The sequence below is a fragment of the Lipophrys pholis genome, assembly GCF_963383615.2.
Source record: "Lipophrys pholis genome assembly, contig: SCAFFOLD_71, whole genome shotgun sequence".
NCBI lineage: Eukaryota > Metazoa > Chordata > Actinopteri > Blenniiformes > Blenniidae > Lipophrys > Lipophrys pholis.
Window position 1 is genome coordinate 55,001 of NW_028292266.1, and position 27,500 is coordinate 82,500.

At 49.3% G+C, this 27,500-nt stretch overlaps 2 protein-coding genes across 2 annotated transcripts; one reads left to right on the forward strand and one right to left on the reverse strand.

Annotated features, from left to right (window-relative positions):
• Positions 1–3,183: 3,183 nt before the first annotated feature.
• Positions 3,184–12,877, reverse strand: sdc4 (syndecan 4). Its single transcript, XM_080493702.1, has 5 exons — positions 12,637–12,877; positions 6,331–6,538; positions 6,216–6,256; positions 5,937–6,138; positions 3,184–5,421 (listed from the first exon to the last, which is right to left on the reverse strand). Exons 1-5 carry the CDS (start codon positions 12,688–12,690, stop codon positions 5,270–5,272), a joined length of 657 nt encoding a protein of 218 aa, XP_080349828.1. The 5' UTR covers positions 12,691–12,877; the 3' UTR covers positions 3,184–5,269.
• Positions 12,878–21,359: 8,482 nt separating this feature from the next.
• On the forward strand, positions 21,360–25,234 carry gdf5 (growth differentiation factor 5; the record flags this gene model as incomplete). The annotated part of the gene is made up of 3 exons (XM_080493706.1): positions 21,360–21,804; positions 21,934–22,182; positions 24,285–25,234. The coding sequence occupies 3 exons, from the start codon at positions 21,360–21,362 to the stop codon at positions 25,232–25,234; spliced, it is 1,644 nt and encodes a 547-aa protein (XP_080349832.1).
• Positions 25,235–27,500: the final 2,266 nt, after the last annotated feature.

Here is a 27,500-nt window from a genome sequence, read left to right on the forward strand (position 1 = left end):
TGCAGGGGATCCAGCTGCAGGGGATCCAGCTGCAGGGGATCCAGCTACACAGGCCTCCTGCAGGGGATCCAGCTGCAGGGGATCCAGCTGCAGGGGATCCAGCTGCAGGGGATCCAGCTGCAGGGGATCCAGCTACACAGGCCTCCTGCAGGGGATCCAGCTGCAGGGGATCCAGCTGCAGGGGATCCAGCTGCACAGGCCTCCTGCAGGGGATCCAGCTGCAGGGCATCCAGCTGCAGGGGATCCAGCTACACAGGCCTCCTGCAGGGGATCCAGCTGCAGGGGATCCAGCTGCAGGGGATCCAGCTACACAGGCCTCCTGCAGGGGATCCAGCTGCAGAGGATCCAGCTACACAGGCCTCCTGCAGGGGATCCGGCTGCAGGGGATCCGGCTGCAGGGGATCCGGCTGCAGGGGATCCAGCTGCACAGGCCTCCTGCAGGGAGATCAAATAGTGTGCAGATGTAAAAGCCGGACCGGAGGAGCCTGCTGCACGGAGCCGGAGCGCCACCGCCTACGTTCTGAGGCGTCATGCGTGACGGGGGTGATGCTTGTGGTTCGGACTTCAATGACAGAGTGTTTTGTCCAGTTTCTTCTTAATGAGCTGCAGAGGAGATTCAAATGAGTGAATCTTCCTCTCAGAAGCCGTTGAGCCTCTGGTCCTAAACAGAAAACCAGAACCGTGGTGACCCGAGCGGCGCTGCCTGCAGACGTCACTGGGCCTTACGGGCAAATCGGGCCAAAACCTCCTGAAGTTCTAATAAAGGTCAAAACGAAACAGCTCAGCAACATGACACCATACAACCATAAACTATATGTAGCAAAAACTGACATAAATTACTACATTAATAAAGAAAATACTTCAGCAGTGAATTATCCTACAATGTCCCATCAGCCATAAAAACCAAGACTGAGGAGGACACAGGAGGAACTACGGAAGCCCGGGAGAGACGACCGAGACAGGGTGCAAAAAAACTAAATCAATAAAACATTGTCAATAAAAATAATCTATTGAGGTAAAATTCACTGATACTCAACATCACAGTAACAAACATGAATTGAAAATAATAATAAAATGCATTTTTAACTCAGACATGCAGACACATTTCAGAGCTTTCCAGAAACATCCTGGACTGACGTGTCTCCTTCACTGTCACTCAGGAACCTCCAGTCATTCCTTAACCCCCCCCCCCCCATTCAACAGTCCCCCCCCCCCCCCCCCCCCCATTCAACAGTCTCACCCCCCCTCCCCCCATTCAACAGTCCCACCCCCCATTCAACAGTCTCCCCCCTGACCTTCGACCCCAGGCAGACGTTATCACAGGAAGAACCCAGGCTAAGATCGAGGAGAGAACGTTCAGTCGTCATGTGACCAGAACCAGAGGACAGGACGTTGGTTCAACCAGACTTCAAACTAAAACTGCAAGACGACTTGAAAACTGGAAGGAAATACCTGACAGTCACCATAATAACAATCCAACTTGGTAGTTTTATTTTGACAGTCACCATAATAACAATCCAACTTGGTAGTTTTAATTTGACAGTCACCATAATAACAATCCAATTTGGTAGTTTTATTTTGACAGTCACCATAATAACAGTCCAACTTGGTAGTTTTATTTTGACAGTCACCATAATAACAGTCCAACTTGGTAGTTTTAATTTTACAGTCACCATAATAACAATCCAACTTGGTGGTTTTATTTTGACAGTCACCATAATAACAATCCAACTTGGTAGTTTTATTTTGACAGTCACCATAATAACAGTCCAACTTGGTAGTTTTATTTTGACAGTCACCATAATAACAATCCAACTTGGTAGTTTTATTTTGACAGTCACCATAATAACAATCCAACTTGGTAGTTTTAATTTGACAGTCACCATAATAACAATCCAATTTGGTAGTTTTATTTTGACAGTCACCATAATAACAGTCCAACTTGGTAGTTTTATTTTGACAGTCACCATAATAACAGTCCAACTTGGTAGTTTTAATTTGACAGTCACCATAATAACAATCCAACTTGGTGGTTTTATTTTGACAGTCACCATAATAACAGTCCAACTTGGTAGTTTTATTTTGACAGTCACCATAATAACAATCCAACTTGGTAGTTTTATTTTGACAGTCACCATAATAACAGTCCAACTTGGTAGTTTTATTTTGACAGTCACCATAATAACAATCCAACTTGGTGGTTTTATTTTGACAGTCACCATAATAACAGTCCAACTTGGTAGTTTTATTTTGACAGTCACCATAATAACAGTCCAACTTGGTAGTTTTATTTTGACAGTCACCATAATAACAATCCAACTTGGTAGTTTTATTTTGACAGTCACCATAATAACAGTCCAACTTGGTAGTTTTATTTTGACAGTCACCATAATAACAATCCAACTTGGTGGTCTGTCCACTAGAACGTTGTTCCAGTGTTTAGAGCTCATTGTTCTCTGCTGTGTGTGTGTGTGATTTCAGTACTAAAGCTAACAGCTCCAACTAGTGGCCCAACTGGAAAACTAGATTGTGTACACACACACACACACACACACACACACACACACACACACACACACACACACACACACACACACACACACACACACACACACACACACACACACACACACACACACACACACACACACACACACACACACACACACACACACACACGTCAATAAACTTGTTTCAACTGCAGGAAGCGGCTGACATGATTAAATTCTCCTGAGAGTTCACAAGCAATAAAAAATGAAATGAAAACATGGCGGAGCGACAAAGAGCTCATTGTGTCGGGGGAGGAAGGCCTCTGTGTGTGTGTGTGTGTGTGTGTGTGTGTGTGTGTGTGGGCAGAGGCCATGAGGAATGTGAAGTTTTGCATGCAGACAAAAGGTGGCCTGTGTGTGTGTGTGTGTGTGTGAGGCACTCGGAGGGAAACAGACAGGAGCCTCTCCCCTTCAGAACCTCACCATGTTCTCACCTCGTTTCACTTCAACTACAGAAGTTCCAGTCAAATTCAGACGTGAGGAAAGTTTCTGAGCATCAAGTCAGGTGGAGTCTGCTGGACCCGGTCCAGATCAAACCTGCTGGACCCGGTCCAGATCAAACCTGCTGGACCCGGTCCAGATCAAACCTGCTGGACCCGGACCAGATCGATGAAAAGAACCACACACAGAACCAACTTGTTAAATATTCATAACAATTTGAAATCAATCTTGTGTTTTATACAGAATTTTTAATATCACTTCATTCTCTTTACTTTGATAACTTTATTTTTAGAAGAAATCAGAACCTGCAGCGACTCTTCACTGTGATTCACATGAGACCATGAGTGACGTCAAAAAGCAGCAAAACAAAGTCGCCCATGTTGAAGGAGAAGACCTGCCGTCCACCACCAGCTCCTCTGGAGGAGCTCCTCTGGAGGAGCTCCAGAGGAGACGACACAGCAGGAGGTGGAGACACTGCAGATCTTCTCCAGACAACAGGAACACATCATCCATCCTTCTACACAAAAACCACATAAATACAAAAACCTCTAGAAGAGAATAGAAACTCTTACAAAACCAAAAGTTTCAAAACTATTTGCCTCTGAACATCTGAAACTAGTGAATAGAAAACTTTGAAGATCACATGTACAACAGCTTAAAACGGGTCAAACACCCAAACCTGAAGGAGGCAATAAAATCATCTGACAGTTAAATTAATACAAAAACACTGGAGATCTAGAGGAGGAACCTCAACGTGGACCAGCAGAGAACCGTTACAGAAGCTGTAGTGTAAAAATAACTTTACCTTCAGGGACAAACATTTGGCTTTTCAATATTTGGTAGAGCTTTCCGTCGCAGCCAAGTACCACGTTTTGACTTTTAGTAAATAGTATTTACAGAACCTTGGTAGAACCGTCCGAGAGACGAGGCGACGACAGAACGTCTCCACTAGAACCTGGAGCGCAACGCCTCCGAGGAACAGGAAGTGACCAGAACTCCACCCGTTTGGAAGTTTAGTGTTTTTGTTCCAGCACCGCCCGGAAACGATCCGCTCACCTTCAGCTGAACCTCTTGGGAAACCAGCCAATCAGAGGCAGAGGGGGCGGGGCATGACGTGTCAGGAAGTACCAGGTGACATCAGCTCTTCTCGGCCTCTGATTGGCTCATCTTTACATTACAGAGGCAGACGGTTCCACCACTGAACTTAAACGTAGCGCCACCTTGGGACGTCTCCTCGCCATCGTACTTAAAAACGTTTCACATAAAAACGGTCAAATATCATTGAAATGAGTGGCGCTTTAGCGCCACCTGCAGTCTATCGACCAGAACAACAGAAATAAACGGAGCTCGTGGACTGAAATGTGTTTTCTTACAATAAAAAGGAGGCGCTCAGTTTTCTTTCCTTCGTAGCGGTACCTCAAGTCGTCGTTCAACCCAACACGTACTTCTTTACCGTTCCGTTAGGATCGGACGACGCAAACACGCAGACACGACGTTTGCAGCTCGTTTCCTCCTCGGGGGATTTTTAACGTTTGACGCGAGCGGAGCTGAAACGCAGCAACAGTTTCATGTGGTCTTACAGCCGAGGCACGGGGGGGGGGGGGGGGGGTTGAAATGTTTGCGGTCGTCTCTTGGACGAGTTTCAGCTCTTATCAGACCAGACGGACTTTGACCACGACGAGGAGGAAACTTTAACCCTTTCCACTCCGTCTCCTGGAAATCAAAGAGCAGAGAGAACCTGGAGGATCTGCACCTCAAACCCACAGTTCCTGTTCTCCTCAGTGAAACGCTTGTGGCGTTCCTCAGGGTTCAGTTCCAGGTGCTTTGTAAGTCTAGACGCTACTGTGTGTGTGTGTGTGTGTGTGTGTGTGTCCAGGACTTCGGCCTCGGAGTGACGGACGCCAGAGTGGAAGTCGGGTTAAAAGACGTGAAGCACAGAATGTTTTCTGAATCAATAACGGCGCCGCCGCGTCTCAAAGGGCCGCAGAAGAAAAAAAACAAACTAAAACAACAAAACAGCTTTTCTTTCTCACGATGAAATGTTACAAAAATAAGTCTCTGCGCGAGGAAGACGAGGAGAATAAATAAATCGTACCAGCGCTTAGTGTTGGAGCGAGTACCGCAGCGCCGCCGCCCCCGCTTCCTGTCCAACGGGAACCAAAAGCCTCCGATTGGCCGAGGAGCAGCGGGGGGAGGAGTCAGTCTGTCGATTCAAAGACGAAGAGGTACGATGAAGATGATGAGGCACTGATTGGTCGGGTGGGGCTTTGGGGAGGGGCCTAGGCGTAGATCTCGGTGGTGGGGGCTTTCTTGTAGATGGGCTTCTTGCCCAGCTCGTAGCTGCCTTCGTCCTTCTTCTTCATGCGGTAGATGAGGAGGAGGATGAGCAGGACGGCGAACATCAGGCCGACGGCGCCGCCGGCGATCAGAGCTGCAGGAAACATCAGACCATCAAACATCGACTCCAACACGCCTGCGGCGGCACAGAGAATCACTTTTTACAAGTCGACTGTAGAAATGACAGAAATAGATTTTTTTAATATAAAGAAACTTGTAAAGTTTAATTTTAGGTCCTTTTAACTCCACAAAGCATAAAAAGACTGAAAGTCTTCTGACGGGAATCCGTCTCACAACCTCACATTCTGAATAATCCAGTGGAAAGGTTCATCTTTCAAAATAAAATCTACTTTGTTTAAATAAACTGTACTTTTCTTTGTTTTATATCTGAACTGATGAATTTGTTAAATCATGTTTAAGTAACGACTCACATCCCGAGTGACAGATTATCGTCACAACAACAACAACAACAACAACAATAAAAAGCAGCTGATCTCAAAGTTAAAGTTCTGGATTTAAACTCTGAATCTCTTCAGTCTGTATGTAAAGTGATGGATGTGATCAGAAGACCGTCTGCAGCTGATCAATAGTGGTGAAGCGTCCTCTGACCTGCCAGAACCTCCGTCTTGTTGAAGACGCTGTCGTCGCCGGCGTGCGCCATGAGCACGTTGGACGGCTCGCCACCCGGCTCGCCGCCCGGATCCTTCCTCAGCACCGGGATCTCATTGCTCCTCTGGACGGCGTCTGCCTCGTCGATGGCGGGCGGCGCCGGGCGCTCCGGCTCGGGGATCCTGTTGTCGTTGACGTCGGGCTGAGGAGAAGAGTCAGAGAGAATGAAGCGCCGCCTGGACAGAACGCCGGCGAGCGACAGGAAGTGGTGCTGCTCACCTTCACCGATGGCCACGCCTCTCTGCTGGGCGTCTCCGTCGCTGTGGAGGAAACAAACCTTTTAGTTCAACGAAGCAAAACTGGACCCCGGCGCCACCTCTTCCTGAGCACTGACCTCCGTTCCCCGAGCCGGAGAATTCCTCGTAGTCGTCCTCGTCGTCGTACAGCTCGTCCATGTAATCGTCATCGTCCTCGTCTTTGTCGTCCACGAAGCCAAAGTCTGAACCGTTGGGAGAATCTCCCGAAGTCTCCAGGTCGCCGCCGTGTGACGAGGCGACCGTCTGTGTGCTCTTCATGGGCATCCATGTCTCCGTCTCCCTCACCTGCAGGGGGCGGCAGAGAGGAGGCGGGGCTTAGAGCGGCGTTTGGACGCATCACAAACCAACAACTCACTTGAAACAAAGATCAGATTCACGTTTCATCTGGACACCGAGGATGTGCTCAGTGGACCGCCGGCCAGAGGACCGATGATCGTTTTGACTCGTCTGGACTGAAAGGACCAGCAACGCCATGAAAACGTCCTCTGAGAACCATGAACACACATGAGGTCAAAGGTCATCACTAAGTGAGGATTCAGACCAGCGGTCCGGGTTTGCTCCAGTATTCTGAGCGTGCATCAGACCGAACATCTCAGGCCACGGCGGTTCTGCGGGTAACGTTTCACAATCAATTCTAACTGATCACAGGACGGACATGGGACTTGTCCATATCAAAGCGTCTTGACCTCGTCTCGGTGGAGGACGAAACCAAACCGACCGACCTCTTCATTCCAGAAACGTTCCGACGGCAGACGAAGGCCCGCCGCCTGAACTACGACGGTTCAGACATCACAGCTGCTCAGCCCAGGGTGGAGAAACGTTCTGCAGATTAAGGTGGAGATCCTGGGACAGACTCGGGCCAGGCCATTTGGCCCCCAAAAAATTTAATAAAAAATCTAGGATTTTCCTAAAGAAAAATTTGAGTTTCAACAAGATCTTTCCTCGATGGACTGCAGACGTCAGAGATGTTGTTTAGAGTGCAACTTTATTGCTGTGATTGTCCTCATAGACAATATGAAGTCAAATTTGCAGAAGAAGTGTTTTTTGCCGAGCCCTAGTGAACATTTGTTCACTTTGTTGGAGAAGAGCTGATAAATTCTAAATGTGAACCTGAGAGGCGTTGTTCCGTTTCCAGAGAGTTGCTGTGTTGGTCAACGTCGCAGCTGAAGGAGTTAAAGTTTGACCAGTGAAGCCTGGAGGACAGTCTGGACGTCACAGAGGATCAATGTGTCACTAATCTAGAGAAAATGTCCTAAAACCTCCGGTGGCGTCTTTGACTCTTCAGTGTTTGAGAAGCAGGCGGAGGCGCGTCACCCTGCCCTGCGGAGTCCCTCCTGCCCCTCCTGCCTTCCTGCCCCTGAACTTTACCCCGCTGAGTCAGGCTGCAAGAAGCCGGTCCTGTCCTGACAGGCTTCTGGAACTTTCTTCTGCTGTCACTGGAGGCAACAAACACTCCAGTCAGGGGGCGGAGTCTCCCCCAGTGAAGGAGGCGGAGTCTCCCCCAGAGTCGAGGGGGCGGAGTCTCCAGCCCGAGCCAAGAGAGAAAAACAACTTTTTCCTGGGAAGCGTTCAGGACAGCAGAGCTGGAGCGGCGAGGTTACAGAGCGGCGAGGTTACAGAGCGGCGAGGTTACAGAGCGGCGAGGCGTGCTCACATTTCAGAGTTCCTTCAAGCCACCTGAAATGGTCCTGAAACCTCCAGAGGAAACCAGAGGAACCAGAAGACCTCCAGAGAAACCAGCAGACCTCCAGAGGAACCAACGGAACCAACAGACCTCCAGAGGAACCAACAGACCCAGAAGACCTCCAGAGAAACCAGCAGACCTCCAGAGAAACCAGAGGAACCAGAGAAACCAGCAGACCTCCAGAGGAACCAGAGAAACCAGCAGACCTCCAGAGGAACCAACAGACCTCCAGAGAAACCAGCAGACCTCCAGAGGAACCAGTTTAACAGTGAAAAAGTCCCTATTAGAATTTACTGGTCAGCAGTGCATAATCATAAAGTGAAGTGACAACAACCGGTACAGGGACTCCCCGCTCCGCCTGCTGGCACAGCGTAGCATTACAGGACAGAGCAGTCTGTGGCGAGCTTCAGGTATTTCAGTCGGATGTCTGTACGTTGTTTAAGATGAATTATTTAACCTGTAAATGTTTTCAATAGCTGGAGATTGAGACTATGAATAGAATGTAAATAGAAAGTCGTGATTAAACTAGTGGTTCTATGGTGTTAAATTAAAGTGGTCCGATGCAGAAAGTCTCTGATGAATTTTAATGTTTGTTTTCTGTCGGCTCTGTAACATCCTGCCCCCCCCCCCAATCAACACAGCCTCAAGAGTGTATCAATGACTGGGGGACCGGGGTGTGTGGGGGAGGGGGAATCCCCCCATCTGCCGACACAGAGGGGCATCTGGTGCATTCACACGGCAGCGTGGAGGAGGTCCATTCATTGCTGAAATTCTGTGTTTTTACGTTTTATAATTCAGACAGCGCCCCCTGGAGGAGGCCCCGCCAAAAAACTCTTTTACCCCTCCCAGGGGTTATTACCAGGGCCTTCAATAGGACAAAATACCACCCAGGGGCTAAAATAAGAGCTGCTGCAAAACCGCCGGAAAAATCTCATCATCAAGATTATAGAGAGGAGCGGTACGTCCAGCGAACGACTTCCTAAAGGAGTTAGGAAAGGTGTTAGGAGGCTTCCTAAAGGAGTTAAGGAAAGGTGTTAGGAGGCTTCCTAAAGGAGTTAGGAAAGGTGTTAGAGGAAGGAAGGAATTGTGGGGGAACATGAGCTGGTCTCCTTTGGTAAAGGAAGCATCAGTGGTTCCTAAGGGAAGCATCAGGGGTTCCTAAGCTAACGGAGGTTCTAAAGGAAGCATCAGTGGTTCCTAGGCTAAAGGAGGTTCTAAAGGAAGCATCAGTGGTTCCTAAAGGAAGCATCAGTGGTTCCTAGGCTAAAGGAAGCAATGAGCCTCCTTCCCTCAGCTTAATGAGGATTCAGACAGTTCTTATCATGGCCGCCACACAAAACACTTCTGGGGTGAAGGAGGAGTGGACAGAGGAGGAGACAGGAGGGACAGTTTGGACGTTCCTGAGGTCTCCAACTCCCGTCCTCCAGGCCACCTGTCCTGCAGAGTTTAGCTCCTCCCAGTTTCACACCTGATTGCAATGAGCAGCTTGTGATTGTTCTTTTCCACAACCTTGGTGATGACATCATCATTAGATTCAGGTATGCTGAAGCAGGGAGGAACCAAAACATGCAGGACAGGGTGGAGACCTCTGTTATAGAGCGTCTTCCTTCTCCTGACATCCAGATTACAGAGCTTCTTCCTTCCCCTGACATCCAGATTATAGAGCATCTTCCCTGTCTGTGGTTTTATGTTTTGGTGAGATTAAGAGGAAAACTGTCTGAAGTGTGAAATTGTTTGGGACTCAGAGCCGCTTTACTAAATCGTTTTAATGGCTGACGTCTTTCCTTGACTCTTAAATGTTTCAGTCGTTGGTCCACTTCCTGAAAGCAGAGTGTGTCTGATGGTCGAGTCGGCCGCCCTTTGACCTCGATCCACGCTCCAGCTCCATCACACGTTGTGAAAAGTCCAAACTACTGCCAGTAAAAAAAACAAACAAATGAAAGCGGCGTCCAAAATGAACCTGCGTGTGAATCGCTGCTCCCAACAAAAAGTTTCGCTTGAAATCCGACACAAAGCGTTTTATGAGCCTCAGCAGCTCTTTGTGGAGGAAACCTGAGCCGGAGCGGCGAGGAGAAAGTCCTCCACCCGGCGTTTACGCTCGACTTCTGCCCCAAACGTATTCAGGGAGGAGGAGGAGGATCAGCTTGTGGGCTGCAGGCAGGAAGGACAAAAAGCTCCTCTGAGCCAACATTCCTCAACCCAAAGAGATTTTATACACACACACACACACACACACACACACACACACACACACACACACACACACACACACACACACACACACACACACACACACACACGCACACGCACACACACGCGGTGGAGATTAAACAAACATTCAGTGTGTCGTCATGTGAAACATCTGAAGCTCGTCTCCTGATCAGCGCGCCGTCAGGTGGCCGTTACCCCCCGTCGAGCTGCGACTCGTTAATCAGTGTGCACCGTGGCGTTGGCTGGGCGAGCGGCGAGCAGAGCAGGAAGAGCAGGGTTTGTTGTCTCGTGGTGATTAGAAGCAGGACGCAGGCAGTCGCCTGCGACAACGAGGAACAACTTCCTGTCAGCAGTTGAAAGAAAACTGGATAAAAACATTCCAGTCGTTCCTGCAGCACCCCCCCCCCCCCCCCCCCCCCAAAAAATCCCTCCTCCATCTTTCGTCCGGCACTCGGAGCGTCTCCACGGTCAGCAGGACGACATGGTCATCGATTAGCCGAGAACGCAGAGCCCCACATACCAGCTAGACCCTGGGGGTGGGAGTGGGGGGGGGGGGGGGGGGGGGGGCATGGTGGGAAAGCTGGAGGAGGAACCGTCCTGCCGGCCATTCAGCTCCATCCAAGTGTGCAAAATCCCCCAAAGGCCAGTCAAGATCAGCAGAGGTCACATTCCTGAGGAGGCACCAGGACCAGGAGGAGTGAGGGGCGGGGCCTCCGCCAGGGGCCAAGAGGAGTGAGGGGCGGGGCCTCTGCCAGGAGGAGTGAGGGGCGGGGCCTCCGCCAGGGGCCAGGAGGAGGGAGGGGCAGGGCCTCCGCCAGGGGCCAGGAAGAGTGAGGGGCGGGGCCTCCGCCAGGGGCCAGGAAGAGTGAGGGGCAGAGCCTCCGCCAGGGGCCAGGAAGAGGGAGGGGCGGGGCCTCTGCCAGGGGCCAGGAGGAGGGACGGGGCCAGGAGGAGGGAGGGGCGGGGCCTCCACCAGGGGCCAGGAGGAGGAGGAGGAGGAGGAAGAGGGAGGGCGCTGCAGAGGAACCATCAGAACTGGACCAGACCATCAGGACCCAGATACGGGCTCCTCCAGGCCCAGGACTGGACACTGCTCTGCCAAGTGCTCAGTGAAGATCTTCCTTCATGCTGGAGGTCCACTGGTCTTCAGGTCTTCCTGCCACGCCGCAGTGAACTGGAGAAACTCCAGAACTTTCAGCTCAGAAACCTTCAGGTTCTGGATTCACATGATCCAGTTTGATCCAAACGGAACAAAGAAACATCTCAGACTGAACAGCAGACGACTTCCTGTTCAAACACGCCCGACTCTTCTGGTGGAGCAGGTTTCTAACCGTGAGAACTGTTAGCACCGTCAGCTCTGTTAGCACCGTTAGCTCTGTTAGCACCGTCAGCTCTGTTAGCACCGTCAGCTCTGTTAGCACGTTAGCATTCCCTGAGCCAGGCGCCAACGTGATGAAAGTAAAGCTCCTCCTCATTCCGGCTCCATTGTGCTTCAATCTACATTGAGAACATGAACCTTCATCTGTCGAATGGATGTTTTACACTTTTATAAGCTTTAGTGCTCATAAAAGTGGAACGGTGCGAGTTCTGGAAGGTTATTTACTGGTGTGGACTTTCCGTTAAGACAAATTCCCATCGTTCTGTGGACTTCAGGGGTTTTAAGCAGAATCCTCAGACCTGCTGCAGCTCGTTTACCTGAAGGCCAAACACTGCCTTAAGAGCGGCGCTCGGAGTGACTGAAAACACTCCGTCGTCATGGAAACAGAGGAAAACAAAACTTTGTGGAACCTGCTGCTGCGCTACACCCTGTAACAGTCACCAGTAGTTCTGCTCACGCTCAGTAGAACCAATCAGAACAGTGTTTCCTCCATGGTGTCATGACGCCCAGTCCATGTTCTCCTGGACTTGGTACTTTTATTTTGACAGTCACCATAATAACAACTGTTTTTAATGTTTGTCGTTGCCGTGGAAACGAACATCATTTTCAGAACGTTGCCATGTGGACGTGAAACTTTCCTGAAACGCACACGTAGAAACGACGTGTTTTCACTTGTCAGATAAACCGACAGAAACACACCAATACTCAGAACGGGACTTTACAGAAGATTGTTTAAAACTACATTATGTGTAAACAGACACTTTTAAAATGCTGCAGTGTGAAGGTGAAACTTCTCATTTTCACTTGAAGCATCGTGGTAAACAGACCTGGATCCAACAGGTGAAACTGGGTGGAGGTAGGTGTGTGTGTGGGGGGGGGGGTCATTATAAGTGAGAAGACACCTCATTGATCAAAGAGTCCCCCCACCCCCACCACACGGCCCTCCCTGCCCCCCTCGCGAGGCCCCATGCGGGATCAGATCTCCACCGAGCCTCCGCTGACCGACCAGGTCGACTCCTTCCCGGACCCGTTACTTCCGGCGGCTCCGCCTCGACCGGAGCGACGGAACGTTCCAAGCGGGAGTGGAGCAGGAAGTTTACTGAGACTCACCGACTCGGAGGACACGGAGGAGGACAAGAGCAGCACGAGGCACAGGCTGAACATGGTGTCCGTCCGCTGGGCAGCGACACTGGGCCGGGGAGCGGCGGCGGCGGCTGAGGAGCGTCCGGGGAGCGGCGGGGGGGTCCGGTGGTAGTCCCGACACGAAGCAACGGTGCTGCTGGATGTTTTATCCTCTTTAACTCGTCTTTCTCGTCTTCCTCTGCTTCTCTCGCTCTTCTCTGCCTCCTCTCTCTCCCCGCTCCTCTTTATCTCCTCACCGCCTGCTCCGCTCCTCCCGCTCACTCCCTCCACCAATCACAGGCCAGCACTTCCAGTGACGTCACGGCCCGCCTCACACGTCCGGGAAATTTCAACACGCTGGCCGCGCCCCCTCCCGCAGCGAAGCCCCGCCCACAGAACAGGTCGCTGCATGAGGGGAAAGTTTAAAAGAAACTTTCCAGATTAAATGAATCTTTGTTTTATTTCTCTGGACTTTACATTTTGTCTCACGACAGGAAATCAAATCCCTAAAAGTTATAAAACAGTCGATTTCTTCATTTAATAATAAAACATGAATGTAATGAAGACGTGTATAAACTATTTAAATATACAAATGTAAGGAAAGAAAATAGATAAATATTTAATAGGACAGTTCAAATTAAAAATACATCAACAATCTATTGATATTTAGGTTTTGTTTTAAAGTGAGAAGGAAAGATGAGACGACTTGACTTGGTGGAGCCCCGATGAGCTGTGTTCACAGACAGTGGGTTCCAGAATGTTCACAGACAGTGGGTTCCAGAATGTTCACAGACAGTGGGTTCCAGAATGTTCACAGACAATGGGTTCCAGAATGTTCACAGACAATGGGTTCCAGAAGTGTTCACAGACAGTGGGTTCCAGAAGTGTTCACAGACAGTGGGTTCCAGAATGTTCACAGACAGTGGGTTCCAGAATGTTCACAGACAATGGGTTCCAGAAGTGTTCACAGACAATGGGTTCCAGAATGTTCATAGACAGTGGGTTCCAGAATGTTCACAGACAGTGGGTTCCAGAAGTGTTCACAGACAATGGGTTCCAGAAGTGTTCACAGACAGTGGGTTCCAGAATGTTCACAGACAATGGGTTCCAGAATGTTCATAGACAGTGGGTTCCAGAATGTTCACAGACAGTGGGTTCCAGAAGTGTTCACAGACAATGGGTTCCAGAATGTTCACAGACAATGGGTTCCAGAATGTTCACAGACAGTGGGTTCCAGAATGTTCACAGACAATGGGTTCCAGAATGTTCACAGACAATGGGTTCCAGAAGTGTTCACAGACAGTGGGTTCCAGAAGTGTTCACAGACAGTGGGTTCCAGAATGTTCACAGACAGTGGGTTCCAGAATGTTCACAGACAATGGGTTCCAGAAGTGTTCACAGACAATGGGTTCCAGAATGTTCATAGACAGTGGGTTCCAGAATGTTCACAGACAGTGGGTTCCAGAAGTGTTCACAGACAATGGGTTCCAGAAGTGTTCACAGACAGTGGGTTCCAGAATGTTCACAGACAGTGGGTTCCAGAATGTTCACAGACAATGGGTTCCAGAAGTGTTCACAGACAATGGGTTCCAGAATGTTCACAGACAGTGGGTTCCAGAAGTGTTCACAGACAGTGGGTTCCAGAAGTGTTCACAGACAATGGGTTCCAGAATGTTCACAGACAATGGGTACCAGAATGTTCACAGACAGTGGGTTCCAGAAGTGTTCGTAGATGATGGTTCTGAGCTGTATCCTGACCCGTGTCCCTGAGTCCGTGCGGTGGTTTGGTTTTCGATCGTTGTTTTCTTTTGAAATGTCACGTTTTCTTTTTCACATTTTTCCCGAGTTCCTTCAGACTTCGACCGTATTTTAGATAAAAAACAGAAAAATCTCCCGGAGAAACTTTCAATTCAAAGGGATTCTTTTTTAGCCTCGTTCAACTGGGAGGAGCAAAGAGTATCCTCCAGGGAGTAATCTACTCCCCTCAGTAATCTACTCCCCTCAGTAATGTACTCCCCTCAGTAATGTACTCTCCCTCAGTAATGTACTCTCCCTCAGTAATCTACTCTCCCTCAGTAATGTACTCCCCCTCAGTAATGTACTCTCCCTCAGTAATGTACTCTCCCTCAGTAATGTACTTTCCAGTGGTCAGGTGGTTTGTCAGGATCTCTACTCAGTGTTTCTCTTTTGTTTTCAGTAAAAAGGAAGTTGTTTTTTCTTTCTGCTGCTTCAATGAGTGACGACATCTTCCGGGAAACCCCCCTCCCCCCCTCCTCCCTCCTCCCCCCCCCCCACCCCCCACCCCCCCCCCCCTTCACTTTCCCTCTTCTTCTTTCCGTGGAACCGTCACACTTTTTCGTTTCCTGTTCCACTGCAGGTTGCATCACTTTCATTTGTTTGGAGTCTGAAGCTCCTGATGTTTGTTTTAATGGTTTTAAAAGTAACATGAAGTCAATAAACACAAAAACACATGAACCGTCTCGTCCAGCCTCCGGGTGACAAACAGCCTGGAGGCTCCTGCACCTGCCAGTACCTCAGTCAGTACCTCAGTCAGTACCTCAGCCAGTACTTCAGCCAGTACCACATCCAGTACCTCAGTCAGTACTTTAGTCAGTACCTCAGTCAGTATCTCAGCCAGTACCACATCCAGTACCTCAGTCAGTACTTCAGTCAGTACCTCATCCAGTACCTCACTCAGTACTTCAGTCAGTACCTCAGTCAGTACCTCAGCCAGTACCTCAGTCAGTACCACATCCAGTACCTCAGTCAGTACTTTAGTCAGTACCTCAGTCAGTATCTCAGCCAGTACCACATCCAGTACCTCAGTCAGTACTTCAGTCAGTACCTCAGCCAGTACTTCAGCCAGTTCCACATCCAGTACCTCAGTCAGTACTTTAGTCAGTACCTCAGTCAGTATCTCAGCCAGTACCACATCCAGTACCTCAGTCAGTACTTCAGTCAGTACCTCATCCAGTACCTCACTCAGTACTTCAGTCAGTACCTCAGTCAGTACCTCAGCCAGTACCTCAGTCAGTACCACATCCAGTACCTCAGTCAGTACTTTAGTCAGTACCTCAGTCAGTACCTCAGTCAGTATCTCAGCCAGTACCACATCCAGTACCTCAGTCAGTACTTCAGTCAGTACCTCATCCAGTACCTCACTCAGTACTTCAGTCAGTACCTCAGTCAGTACCTCAGCCAGTACTTCAGCCAGTACCTCAGCCAGTACTTCAGTCAGTACCTCAGTCAGTATCTCAGTCAGTATCTCAGTCAGTACCTGAGGTAGTACCTGAGCCAGACTCAAAAAGGACCTGGTTTGGTACGGCACGGCACGGCACGGTATGGTACGGTACGGCACGGTATGATACGGATATGGTATGGTATGGTATAGTATGGTATGGTATGGTATGGTATGGTATGATACGGGTATGGTATGGTATGGTATGGTATGGTATGGTATGGTATGGTATGGTATGGTATGGTATGGTATGGTATGATATGGTATGGTATGATACGGGTATGGTATGTTATGGTATGGTATGTTATGGTATGGTATGGTATGGTATGGTATGGTATGATATGGGTATGGTATGGTACGGGTATGTTATGGTATGGTATGGTATGATACGGGTATGGTATGGTACGAGTATGTTATGGTATGGTATGGTATGATACGGGTATGGTATGGTACGAGTATGTTATGGTATGGTATGGTATGGTATGGTATGGTATGGTATGGTATGGTATGGTATGGTGTGGTATGGTATGGTATGGTATGGTATGATACGGGTATGGTATGGTATGGTATGGTATGGTATGGTATGGTATGGTCCGGTCCGGTGCGGCATGGCATGGCTAAGCCCACCCAGGCTAACTCTGTCTCACGGCCCCACCACAGACGTTACGGTGGAAATGTGGGCGGGGCTGTGAAGGTTGTGAATCGTTACACCACCAAATTGAGACCAAAGCAGAACTTTACTATAGAAACTTTGTTCAAACGTATTAAATCAGATTAACTAAACTACTAACTGGTTTTCGAACTGCAGAGAGAAAACTGAAGGCATGTAGAGTGATGGAGTGACAGAGTGACAGAGTGAAAGAGTGATGTAGTGTCAGAGTGATGGGGTGATGGAGTGACAGAGTGAAAGAGTGACAGAGTGAAAGAGTGAGAGAGTGATGTAGTGTCAGAGTGATGGGTGATGGAGTGAGAGAGTGATGTAGTGTCAGAGTGATGGGTGATGGAGTGAGAGAGTGATGTAGAGTCAGAGTGATGGGGTGATGAGTGACAGAGTGACAGAGTGAAAGAGTGAGAGAGTGATGTAGTGTCAGAGTGATGGGTGATGAGTGAGAGAGTGATGTAGTGTCAGAGTGATGTAGTGTCAGAGTGATGGGGTGATGAGTGACAGAGTGAAAGAGTGACAGAGTGAAAGAGTGAGAGAGTGATGTAGTGTCAGAGTGATGGGGTGATGAGTGACAGAGTGAAAGAGTGACGGAGTGAAAGAGTGATGGGTGATGGAGTGAGGGACTGAGAGAGTGAAAGAGTGGTGGAGTGACAGAGTTATGAGTGAGAGTGACCGAGTGAAAGAATGAGAGAGTGATGGAGTGACTGAGTGATGGAGTGACGGGTGATGGAATGAAGGACTGAGAGAGTGACAGAGTGATGAGTGAGAGTGAAAGAGTGAGAGAGTGAAAGAGTGATGAGGGGGAGAGTGATGGAGTGAAGGTGTGAGAGAGTGATGAGTGGAAGAGTGAGATAGTGACCGAGTGAAAGAGTGATGATGGGGAGAGTGACAGAGTGAAAGAACGATGAGTGACAGAGTGTTGGAGTGAAAGTGTGAGAGAGTGATACAGTGAAAGAGTGACGGAGTGACAGAGTGACAGAGTGAAAGGAAAGTGGAACTTTGTTTTCTCTTTCAGGTTTGAGTTTAACTTTGATCTTCATCTTTTGCTTGTTTTTGTCTTTTCAGCCTCAGAATCACTTCAGGTGTAAAAACACAATGAACACACACTGAAACTACACAACAAAGACACAACCAGAGACACACAACAACCACAGAGACACAACCACAGAGACACACAACAACCACAGAGACACACAACAACCACAGAGACACAACCACAGAGACACACAACAACCAGAGACACACAACAACCAGAGACACAACCAGAGACACACAACAACCAGAGACACACAACAACCACAGAGACACAACCACAGAGACACACAACAACCAGAGACACACAACAACCAGAGACACACAACAACCAGAGACACAACCAGAGACACAACCAGAGACACACAACAACCAGAGACACACAACAACCAGAGACACACAACAACCAGAGACACACAACAACCACAGAGACACAACCACAGAGACACACAACAACCAGAGACACACAACAACCAGAGACACACAACAACCAGAGACACACAACAACCAGAGACACAACCAGAGACACAACCAGAGACACACAACAACCAGAGACACACAACAACCAGAGACACAACCAGAGAGACACACAACAACCACAGAGACACACAACAACCAGAGACACAACCACAGAGACACACAACAACCACAGAGACACACAACAACCAGAGACACAACCAGAGAGACACACAACAACCACAGAGACACACAACAACCAGAGACACAACCAGAGAGACACACAACAACCACAGAGACACACAACAACCAGAGACACAACCAGAGAGACACACAACAACCAGAGACACACAACAAACAGAGACACAACCAGAGAGACACACAACAACCACAGAGACACACAACAACCAGAGACACAACCAGAGAGACACACAACAACCAGAGACACAACCACAGAGACACACAACAACCAGAGACACAACCAGAGAGACACACAACAACCAGAGACACAACCACAGAGACACACAACAACCAGAGACACACAACAACCAGAAACACAACCAGAGAGACACACAACAACCAGAGACACAACCACAGAGACACACAACAACCAGAGACACAACCACAGAGACACACAACAACCAGAGACACACAACAACCAGAGACACAACCAGAGAGACACACAACAACCACAGAGACACACAACAACCAGAGACACAACCACAGAGACACACAACAACCAGAGACACACAACAACCAGAGACACAACCAGAGAGACACACAACAACCACAGAGACACACAACAACCAGAGACACAACCAGAGAGACACACAACAACTAGAGACACAACCACAGAGACACACAACAACCAGAGACACAACCAGAGAGACACACAACAACCAGAGACACACAACAACCAGAGACACAACCACAGAGACACACAACAACCAGAGACACAACCACAGAGACACACAACAACCAGAGACACAACCACAGAGACACACAACAACCAGAGACACACAACAACCACCTCTTCCTCTTCCTCCTCCAGGACTTTACCTGCTTTATGCCTTATCTTGTTGATGCAGCTGTTAATCTGATGGACGTGAAACACACACACACACACACACACACACACACACACACACACACACACACACACACACACACACACACACACACACACACACACACACACACACCAGATAAGAGGAATTTCCCAGGACACATGATATTCAAAGTGTTTTATGTAAACTCTATTAAGGTTTATGAACTTTTTGAAATAATTAACTTTCCTTCCGTGTGTGCTTATGTGTGTATATATGAGAGAGAGAGAGAGAGAGAGAGAGAGAGAGAGAGAGAGAGAGAGAGAGAGAGAGAGAGAGAGAGAGAGAGAGAGTTGTTTTCAAATTTCAGGTGATTTTCGTTGACTCCTTCCTATGTGTGTCCGCCCCCTGCTGGTCACGAGGGAACAGTACATGATGAACAATGAAGTACATTAATACGGATAACAGCTCTCAAACGCACGCACACACACACACACACACACACACACACACACACACACACACACACACACACACACACACACACACACACACACACACACACACACACACACACACACACACACACACACACACACACAAAGCTACATGTTTTAATTTTAGTTCGAGGAGCCATAAAATAAGAACGTCTTAATCCAGGAAACAGTGACAGCGTGAAAAAGAGTGAAACAGTGACAGATTGAAACAGAGTGACAGAGTGAAAAAGAGTGAAACAGTGACAGATTGAAACAGAGTTACTAGAGCAGAATCTGTTCTGACTCCAGAAGGTTCTAGATCACATCATATTGTTTGGTCAAGCTGCTGAACAGGACAAGGGGGGAAAGAAAAAAGAAACCGAGTGACAAAGTGACAGAGTGATACAGAGTGACCGATTGAAACAGAGTGAGAGTGAAACAGAGTGACAGATCAAAACAGAGTGAAAAAGAGTGAAATGGTGACAGATTTAAACAGCGTGACAGATTGACATAGAGTGATAAAGTGAAAGAGTGACAAAGTGAAACAGAGTGACAGATTGAAACATAATGACAGAGAGTGGCACAGAGTGACAAAGTGACAGATTGAAACAAAGTGACCGATTGAAACAGAGTGACAGATCAAAACAGAGTGAAAAAGAGTGAAAAAATTGAAAAAGAATGAAAAAGAATGAAAAAGAGTGAAAAGGTGACAGATTTAAACAGCGTGATAGATTGACACAGAGTGACAGAGTGAATCAGAGTGACAGAGTGAAACAGAAGGACAAACTGACAGATTGAAATAGAGTGACACAAAGTGACACAGTGACAGATTGAAACAGAGTGACAAAGTGAAAGAGTGACCGATTGAAACAGAGTGAAAAAATTGGAAAAAGAGTGGAAAGGTGACAGATTGAAACAGCGTGACAAAGTGAAAGAGTGACACAGAGTGACAAAGTGAAAGAGTGACAGAGTGACTGAGTGAAACAGAGTGAGAGTGAAACAGAGTGACAGATCAAAACAGAGAGAAAAGGGTGAAAAGAGTGAAAAGGTGACCGATTTAAACATAATGACAGAGAGTGGCACAGAGTGACAAAGTGAAAGAGTGACAAAATGAAAGTGACAGAGTGACACAGTGACAGATTGAAACAGAGTGACAGAGTGACACTGAGTGAAAGAGTGACAGAGTGATACAGAGTGACCGATTGAAACAGAGTGAGAGTAGGAAGGGAGGAGAGGAGGAGGAGGAACTGGAGGAGGAGGAGGAACAGGAGGAGGAGGAAGAGGAAGAGGAAGAGGAGGAGGAGCACCTGCACTGTGAGTAAAATATTTTCTCTGGACTGAGTTCAAACTTTGAAAGAAAAGAGAAAAAACACGAGGCATTACGACATTTCTGCTCCGCTGGATAAAAAGAAAAAAAAAGTGGATTTAAAGAAGTTGGAGAGGAGAAGTCCAGCAGAACGGAGCTGAGCCCGAGTCCGCCCGGTTCCTCCTCACGGTTCCTCTCCATCATGGTTTCGACCCACCAGGACTCGGAGCAGAATCTGGTTCTACAGCGTCTGAAAGTCAGATCTTCCTTCACACCGTCCTGCGGCCGCGCGCACAGGAGGCTCAGAGGATGAGACCCGACAGAACCGAGTCAGCATCCCCTGCCAGAACCGAGCCAGCTTCTCCTCCCGGTACTGACCCAGCCTCTCCAGCCAGAACCGACGCAGCAGCTCCCCCCGGTACCGAGCCCTCCGCTCCGCCAGCCGTGCGCTCCAGTGCCATGCGGGCCCGGGAAGCGGCTCCAGGACTTTAGGATGAGAGCAGCGTCGCGTCTTTCCGTCCTGCTCAGCTGCTGGACTCTCCTTCACCTGCGTCCCGTACCCGGTTCTGTCAGCCGGAGCAGACCGGCCGAACCCGTCCAGCACCTCCGGCTCAGAGAAGCAACAGAGCGCGCAACAGGCGGCGTGGCAGCGCGGGCCGCGGGGAGGCAGCCGGCGGCTCCCGGAGCCTGGGTCCCGGTACCGTCAGCGTCCGCGACCAGTCGCCTCACCCTCTTTCGCGCGAGTCCGCCGTTAATTAAAGGCGAGACGACCGTGATTAACGGCAAAGGGACGGCGGCCGCGCGGGTGAGCCGCGCGCATCACCTGGACGGAGCAGAGAGCGTCAGGCGCAAAGACGCGGAGAACTCCTGGCCGCACGCCGGGGACGCGCACACGGGCAAAACGCAGGCTCCGGGGAAAGGAGCGGGGACTGGAGGAGGTGCAGCAGCAGGAGGAGGTGCAGGAGGAGGAGGTGCAGGAGGAGGTGCAAGAGCACCGGCGAATAAAGTTTCTTCCAGAAGAAGCGCCTCTGCTCCGGTGCAGAATGTGACGCCTCCGAGGGGCGCAGGGGCGCAGAAACTGGCGCAGCAAAGCGCACGGGCACTGAAAACCTCCAAATCCCCGGAGCCGCCGGTCGGTCAGCCGCCGGTCGGTCAGCCGCCGGTCGGTCAGCCGCCGGTCGGTCAGCCGCTGGTCGTCCCTCACGACTACATGCTCTCCCTGTACTGGACTCTGAGCAGCGGGGACGTGAACAGCAGCGCGCTGCACGACGCGGGACTCGCCAACACGATAACCAGCTTCGTGGATAAAGGACAAGGTTCGACCCCCCCCCCCCCCCCCCCCCCACACACACACACACACACACACACACACACGTAGTGAGCAGTTTCCTGCAGCTTCTCCAGCGTGTCCTCCATCAGCGACTGTTTGGTTTCCTCTTTTAGTTCCAGAGATTAGAAAATAATGTTGAGAGACACGAAGACTGAAGTTTGAGTCATGAAGTGAATGTTTGTGATTTTATTATGTAGAAACAAATTCTACATATAATCTGATGATAGAGGAGGACGATGCTCTATAATCTGATGTTAGAGGGGGGAAATGCTCTGTAATCTGAATGTTAGAAGAGGAAGATGCTCTGTAATCTGACGCCTGTAGGAGTCAATCATTTCCTTCAACAGTCGCTACTTGTTTTTATTCCAGAACCAGAACAGAGTTTTAAAAAACACTGAAATTGTAAAACTCATGTTTACGTCCCAAATCAATAAATCATCTTCACATTTGTAACATTTACTGAATAAAACTTGACATTTCCAGTAATCTGGTTTAATTCCAGACTTTGTGATATGCTGGAGGCTGGTGAACCAGAACATTAAAAAATAGTGATTTAATCACATGAAGTGCATTGATACTTTGAATATTGAGACTAAATGGATTTCAACGTGACAATCATCAAGTTCCTGGTTTTTTATTAAATGATCTTAATTCATTGCGTTAATCTCAGATTATTAACTGTGATCCTCCAGTGACGTCAGGATTAGCAGTAACTCACAGTGTTGTTTCATGAACGTTCTCATCTGTCCTGAGGCCTTCCCATGAGGCCAAGCAGCTGTTCTGAGACGAACCTCAAACGGTCGAGGTATTGATCATGTGATCAGGGTCCTCATGACGTCAGGATTCCAAGTACAGGTGTTTCATTTAGGACGTTGATGTTAAAGTTCTTGTTTTTCACGCGTTTCCGTTCGTAACGTTGAATCAGGCTCGTTCAGTTCCTGTGTCATCATGTTTGAGTGTTTATGTCTGTACACGTGTGTGTTGGTTCAGCTGACATTCGGAGGACCTGTCTCTTTGGCCCCGTTTCCACGACAACGTTTCAAGTGAAAACACGTCGTTATATTGTTTTGGTTTCAGAAAAGTTTCAACGTGAAGAAATGATGTCCCTTTACACAGAAACAGTAGAAACAGTGAAAACGGTGGAGTTTTCATGTTGGTCCACTAGTTGGTGCTGTTATTAGTTTTAGTATAGAAAGCACACACACACACACACACACACACACACACACACACACACACACACACACACACACACACACACACACACACACACACACACACACACACACACACACACACACACACACACACACAGCAGAGAACAATGAGCTCTAAACACTCGGAGAACGCTCTAGTGGACAGACCACCAAGTTGGATTGTTATTACGCTGACTGTCAAAATAAAACCACCAAGCTGGATAGTTATTACGCTGACTGTCAAAATAAAACCACCAAGCTGGATAGTTATTACGCTGACTGTCAAAATAAAACTACTAAGTTGGATTGTTATTAAGCTGACTGTCAAAATAAAACTACTAAGTTGGATTGTTATTACGGTGACTGTCAAAATAAAACCACCAAGTTGGATTGTTATTACGCTGACTGTCAAAATAAAACCACCAAGCTGGATAGTTATTACGCTGACTGTCAAAATAAAACTACTAAGTTGGATTGTTATTACGGTGACTGTCAAAATAAAACTACCAAGTTGGATTGTTATTACGGTGACTGTCAAAATAAAACCACCAAGTTGGATTGTTATTACGGTGACTGGGAGTCATGACACCATGGAGGAAACACTGTTCTGATTGGCTCTACTGAGCATGTGCAGAACTACTGGTTACTATGGTGACCAGGACCAGGAGCAGCGTCTCCTCATCCACACAGAGATGGATTTGGAGCATTTTTAAAAAGTTGCATTTTTCGAGGCTCTGAGCTCTGTTGTTGTGTAAACAGACAGAAAACGCAATGAAAGTTTTGCCTTGATCTCTTGAAATGGTTGTCATGGTAACAGGTTCTTAAAGAAGAACTTTCTCTGTTACGCTCACACGTCTGCACAGTTTTGAATTGTTGTGTTTCTCCTCCTCAGACGATCGAGGGCCTCAGCTGCGCCGGCAGCGCTACCACTTCAATGTCAGCTCTCTGGAGCGCGACGGGCTGCTGGGGGCGGAGCTCCGCATCCTGAGGAAGCGGCCGTCGGGCCCCCGCAGAGCGTGGGCGGCCGGGGGAGGAGCGGGAGGCGCGTCGCCGTGCCTGAAGCTGTACTCCTGCGCTGCTGGCAGCAGGAAGCCGGCGCTACTCCAGAGCAGGGCGGCGGAGGACCAGGGGGGCGGCGGCGGCAGTAAGTGGGAGGTGTTCGACCTCCTGGAGGTGTTCGCCAGCCCGAGGCACCAGCAGCACTCCCAACAGCTGTGTTTGGAGCTGGAGGCTGTGGAGCGGCGCGGCGGCCGGCTGGCCGACCTGCGCGCCCTGGGCTTCGCCCGGCTCGGCCGCTCCGACAAGGAGAAGGCCTTCCTCCTGGCGTTCGGGAGAAGTCAGAAGCGCGACCTTTTCTACAACGAGATCAAAGCGCGGTCTGGACACGACAACAAAACCGTCTACGAGTACCTCTTCACCCAGCGCCGGATGAGGCGGACACCGGCCGCCAGGGCGGCGAAGAAGTCTCCGCCTTCTCCCATGATGCCACAGAAGCCCCTCCCCCAGCAGCAGGCGGCGAAGGCCAGGCCGCGCTGCCACCGCCGCCGGCTCCACGTCAACTTCAAAGAGATGGGCTGGGATGACTGGATCATCGCCCCGCTGGAGTACGACGCCTACCACTGCGACGGCGCCTGTGACTTCCCCATCCGCTCGCACCTGGAGCCCACGAACCACGCCATCATCCAGACGCTCATCAACTCCATGGACCCGGAGTCCACGCCGCCCACCTGCTGCGTTCCCACGCGCCTCAGCCCCATCAGCATCCTGTACATCGACTCGGCCAACAACGTGGTGTACAAGCAGTACGAGGACATGGTGGTGGAGGCGTGTGGCTGCAGGTAGCGGCGCTGCAGGCGGCGGCGCTGCAGGTAGCGTCGCTGCAGATGGCGGCGCTGCAGGTGGCATCGCTGCAGGTAGCGGCGCTGCAGGTGGCGGCGCTGCAGGTAGCGGCGCTGCAGGTGGCGTCGCTGCAGGTAGCGGCGCTGCAGGTGGCGGCGCTGCAGGTGGCGTCGCTGCAGGTGGCGGCGCTGCAGGTAGCGACGCTGCAGGTAGCGGCGCTGCAGGTAGCGGCGCTGCAGGTAGCGACGCTGCAGGTAGCGGCGCTGCAGGTGGCGGCGCTGCAGGTTGCATCGCTGCAGATGGCGGCGCTGCGGGTGGCATCGCTGCGGGTGGCATCGCTGCGGGTGGCGGCGCTGCGGGTGGCGGCGCTGCGGGTGGCATCGCTGCGGGTGGCGGCGCTGCGGGTAGCGGCGCTGCGGGTAGCACTGTACTGAACTGGACTGGACAAGTAGTTGGCGCTGCCACCGCCGCGGTTCCTCTGGTCACACGCGCTGCTCCTGCGGTGGAACATCCCGTTTCCAAACGACGCGGAACGCCATGTTTATGTGGCGAAAAGCCCTGATCACACGCCCTGGCCTGGCGTGCTAACTCGTTTTCAGTGTTTCTGCCGTTGCTATGGAAACGGACAATGCTTTCGGGACATTGCCTTGGAAACATGAAACTTTTGCAATTCGATGCATTTTCAGCTGAAACGTCTTGGAAACGGGGCCTTGAGTGGTTCTGATGGAGGCTGGTGTTAAATGGCAATCAGACTCAAGACTGGACTGGACTGGACGGAGACGGACCAGAGGACAAACCGTCCACCAGATCACATGGTCGCTGTGAAATGTTGAAAACATGAAATGACCTGAAGTCTGAGACGAGCAGCAGAGGACTCCTTTGTATTTTTCCAGCTTTTCTTATCAAAGCATGTGAAGAATCTGTGAAACACCGAGCGCTGATCTGACCCTGCTGCAAATGTCGGGAATTTACATGAAAATACTTCTTTAACAAAATAAATAAAATAAAAGTCTCCAGAAATCCCGAGTCAGCAGAGTGAAGCTCTGCAGAATCAACCGTCCCAGGAAAGGTTGAGACCGTTTGTCAGACACCCACGAACAAACACTTCTGTTCATCAGTCACAAGCAGAGAGAAAGTAAAGCTCAGTTTGGTGGATCGTTTCTTTGTTGGAATGAAAGGGATTCCTTAGGAAAGCTTCTTTAGTTCCCTGTTTCGGGTTTTATTTTGGTGATCCAGCAGAGGGAAGGACGCAGGTTAAACCGTATTTAATGGTTTGGCAGTGTGATGATGTGAACAGCAGGAGATCAGGACCAGCCAGACCCAGGCTGCTTCACTCTCCTGCTAATCCCACACTGGTAATGTTTTTCACAATAAGATAATCTGGCTGGTCCAGCGGAATCACAGTTAAATCCAAAAAACCAAGCGCTACGTCAAACTTCCTCACTTTACTTTACCTTGTGTCCGTCACAGCAAAGCTGTTTTCAAACAGGACAGGAGGGAAACCTTGTTTTGTTTTCTAGATTTGAGGGTTGCCTGTTTCCACGGCAACGATTTCACGCAAAAACACAAAACTGTGCATTTTGTTGTCAGTCTCCATGACAACGGAGCTCCAGAGGGGGAAGTTGTTGAAAGAAAACAACACTTTCTGGAAACGCTCACTCTGTGTGGATGCTGCCACTGCACAGAGTAAACGTTTCTCAGTACTTTTATTTTGACAGTCACCGTAATAACAGTCCAACTTGGTAGTTTTATTTTGATAGTCACCATAATTACAGTCCAACTTAGTAGTTTTATTTTGAAAGTCACCGTAATAACAATCTTACTTGATAGTTTTATTTTGACAGTCACCATAATAACAATCCAACTTGGTAGTTTTATTTTGACAGTCACCATAATAACAATCCAACTTGGTAGTTTTATTTTGACAGTCACCATAATAACAATCCATCTTGGTGGTGTTGAAACGTTGCCGTGGAAACGAGACCTAAAACGAGCTACAATTTAGAATCAGTTCAATGTTTCACCGGCTATTTTTGTCTTTAATCTTCTCCTGTTCTCCTCCTCTTCTCCTCCTCCTCCTGTTCATCTCCTCCTCTGTTCACCTTCTCCTCCTGTCTTCCTGTTCACCTCCTCCTCCAGTTCACCTCCTCCTCCAGTTCACCTCCTCCTCCTGTTCATCTCCTCCTCTGTTCACCTCCTCCTCCTGTCTTCCTGTTCACCTCCTCCTCCTGTTCATCTCCTCCTCCTGTCTTCCTGTTCTCCTCCTCCT

Coding starts and splice junctions, on each gene's coding strand:
- sdc4 (XM_080493702.1), bottom strand. CDS start 12,690: ATGTTCAGCCTGTGCCTCGTGCTGCTCTTGTCCTCCTCCGTGTCCTCC. Junction 6,257..6,330: donor CTCCGGCTCGGGGAACGGAG/GTCAGTGCTCAG, acceptor TTTCCTCCACAG/CGACGGAGACGCCCAGCAGA. Junction 5,422..5,936: donor CAAGACGGAGGTTCTGGCAG/GTCAGAGGACGC, acceptor TGTTTCCTGCAG/CTCTGATCGCCGGCGGCGCC.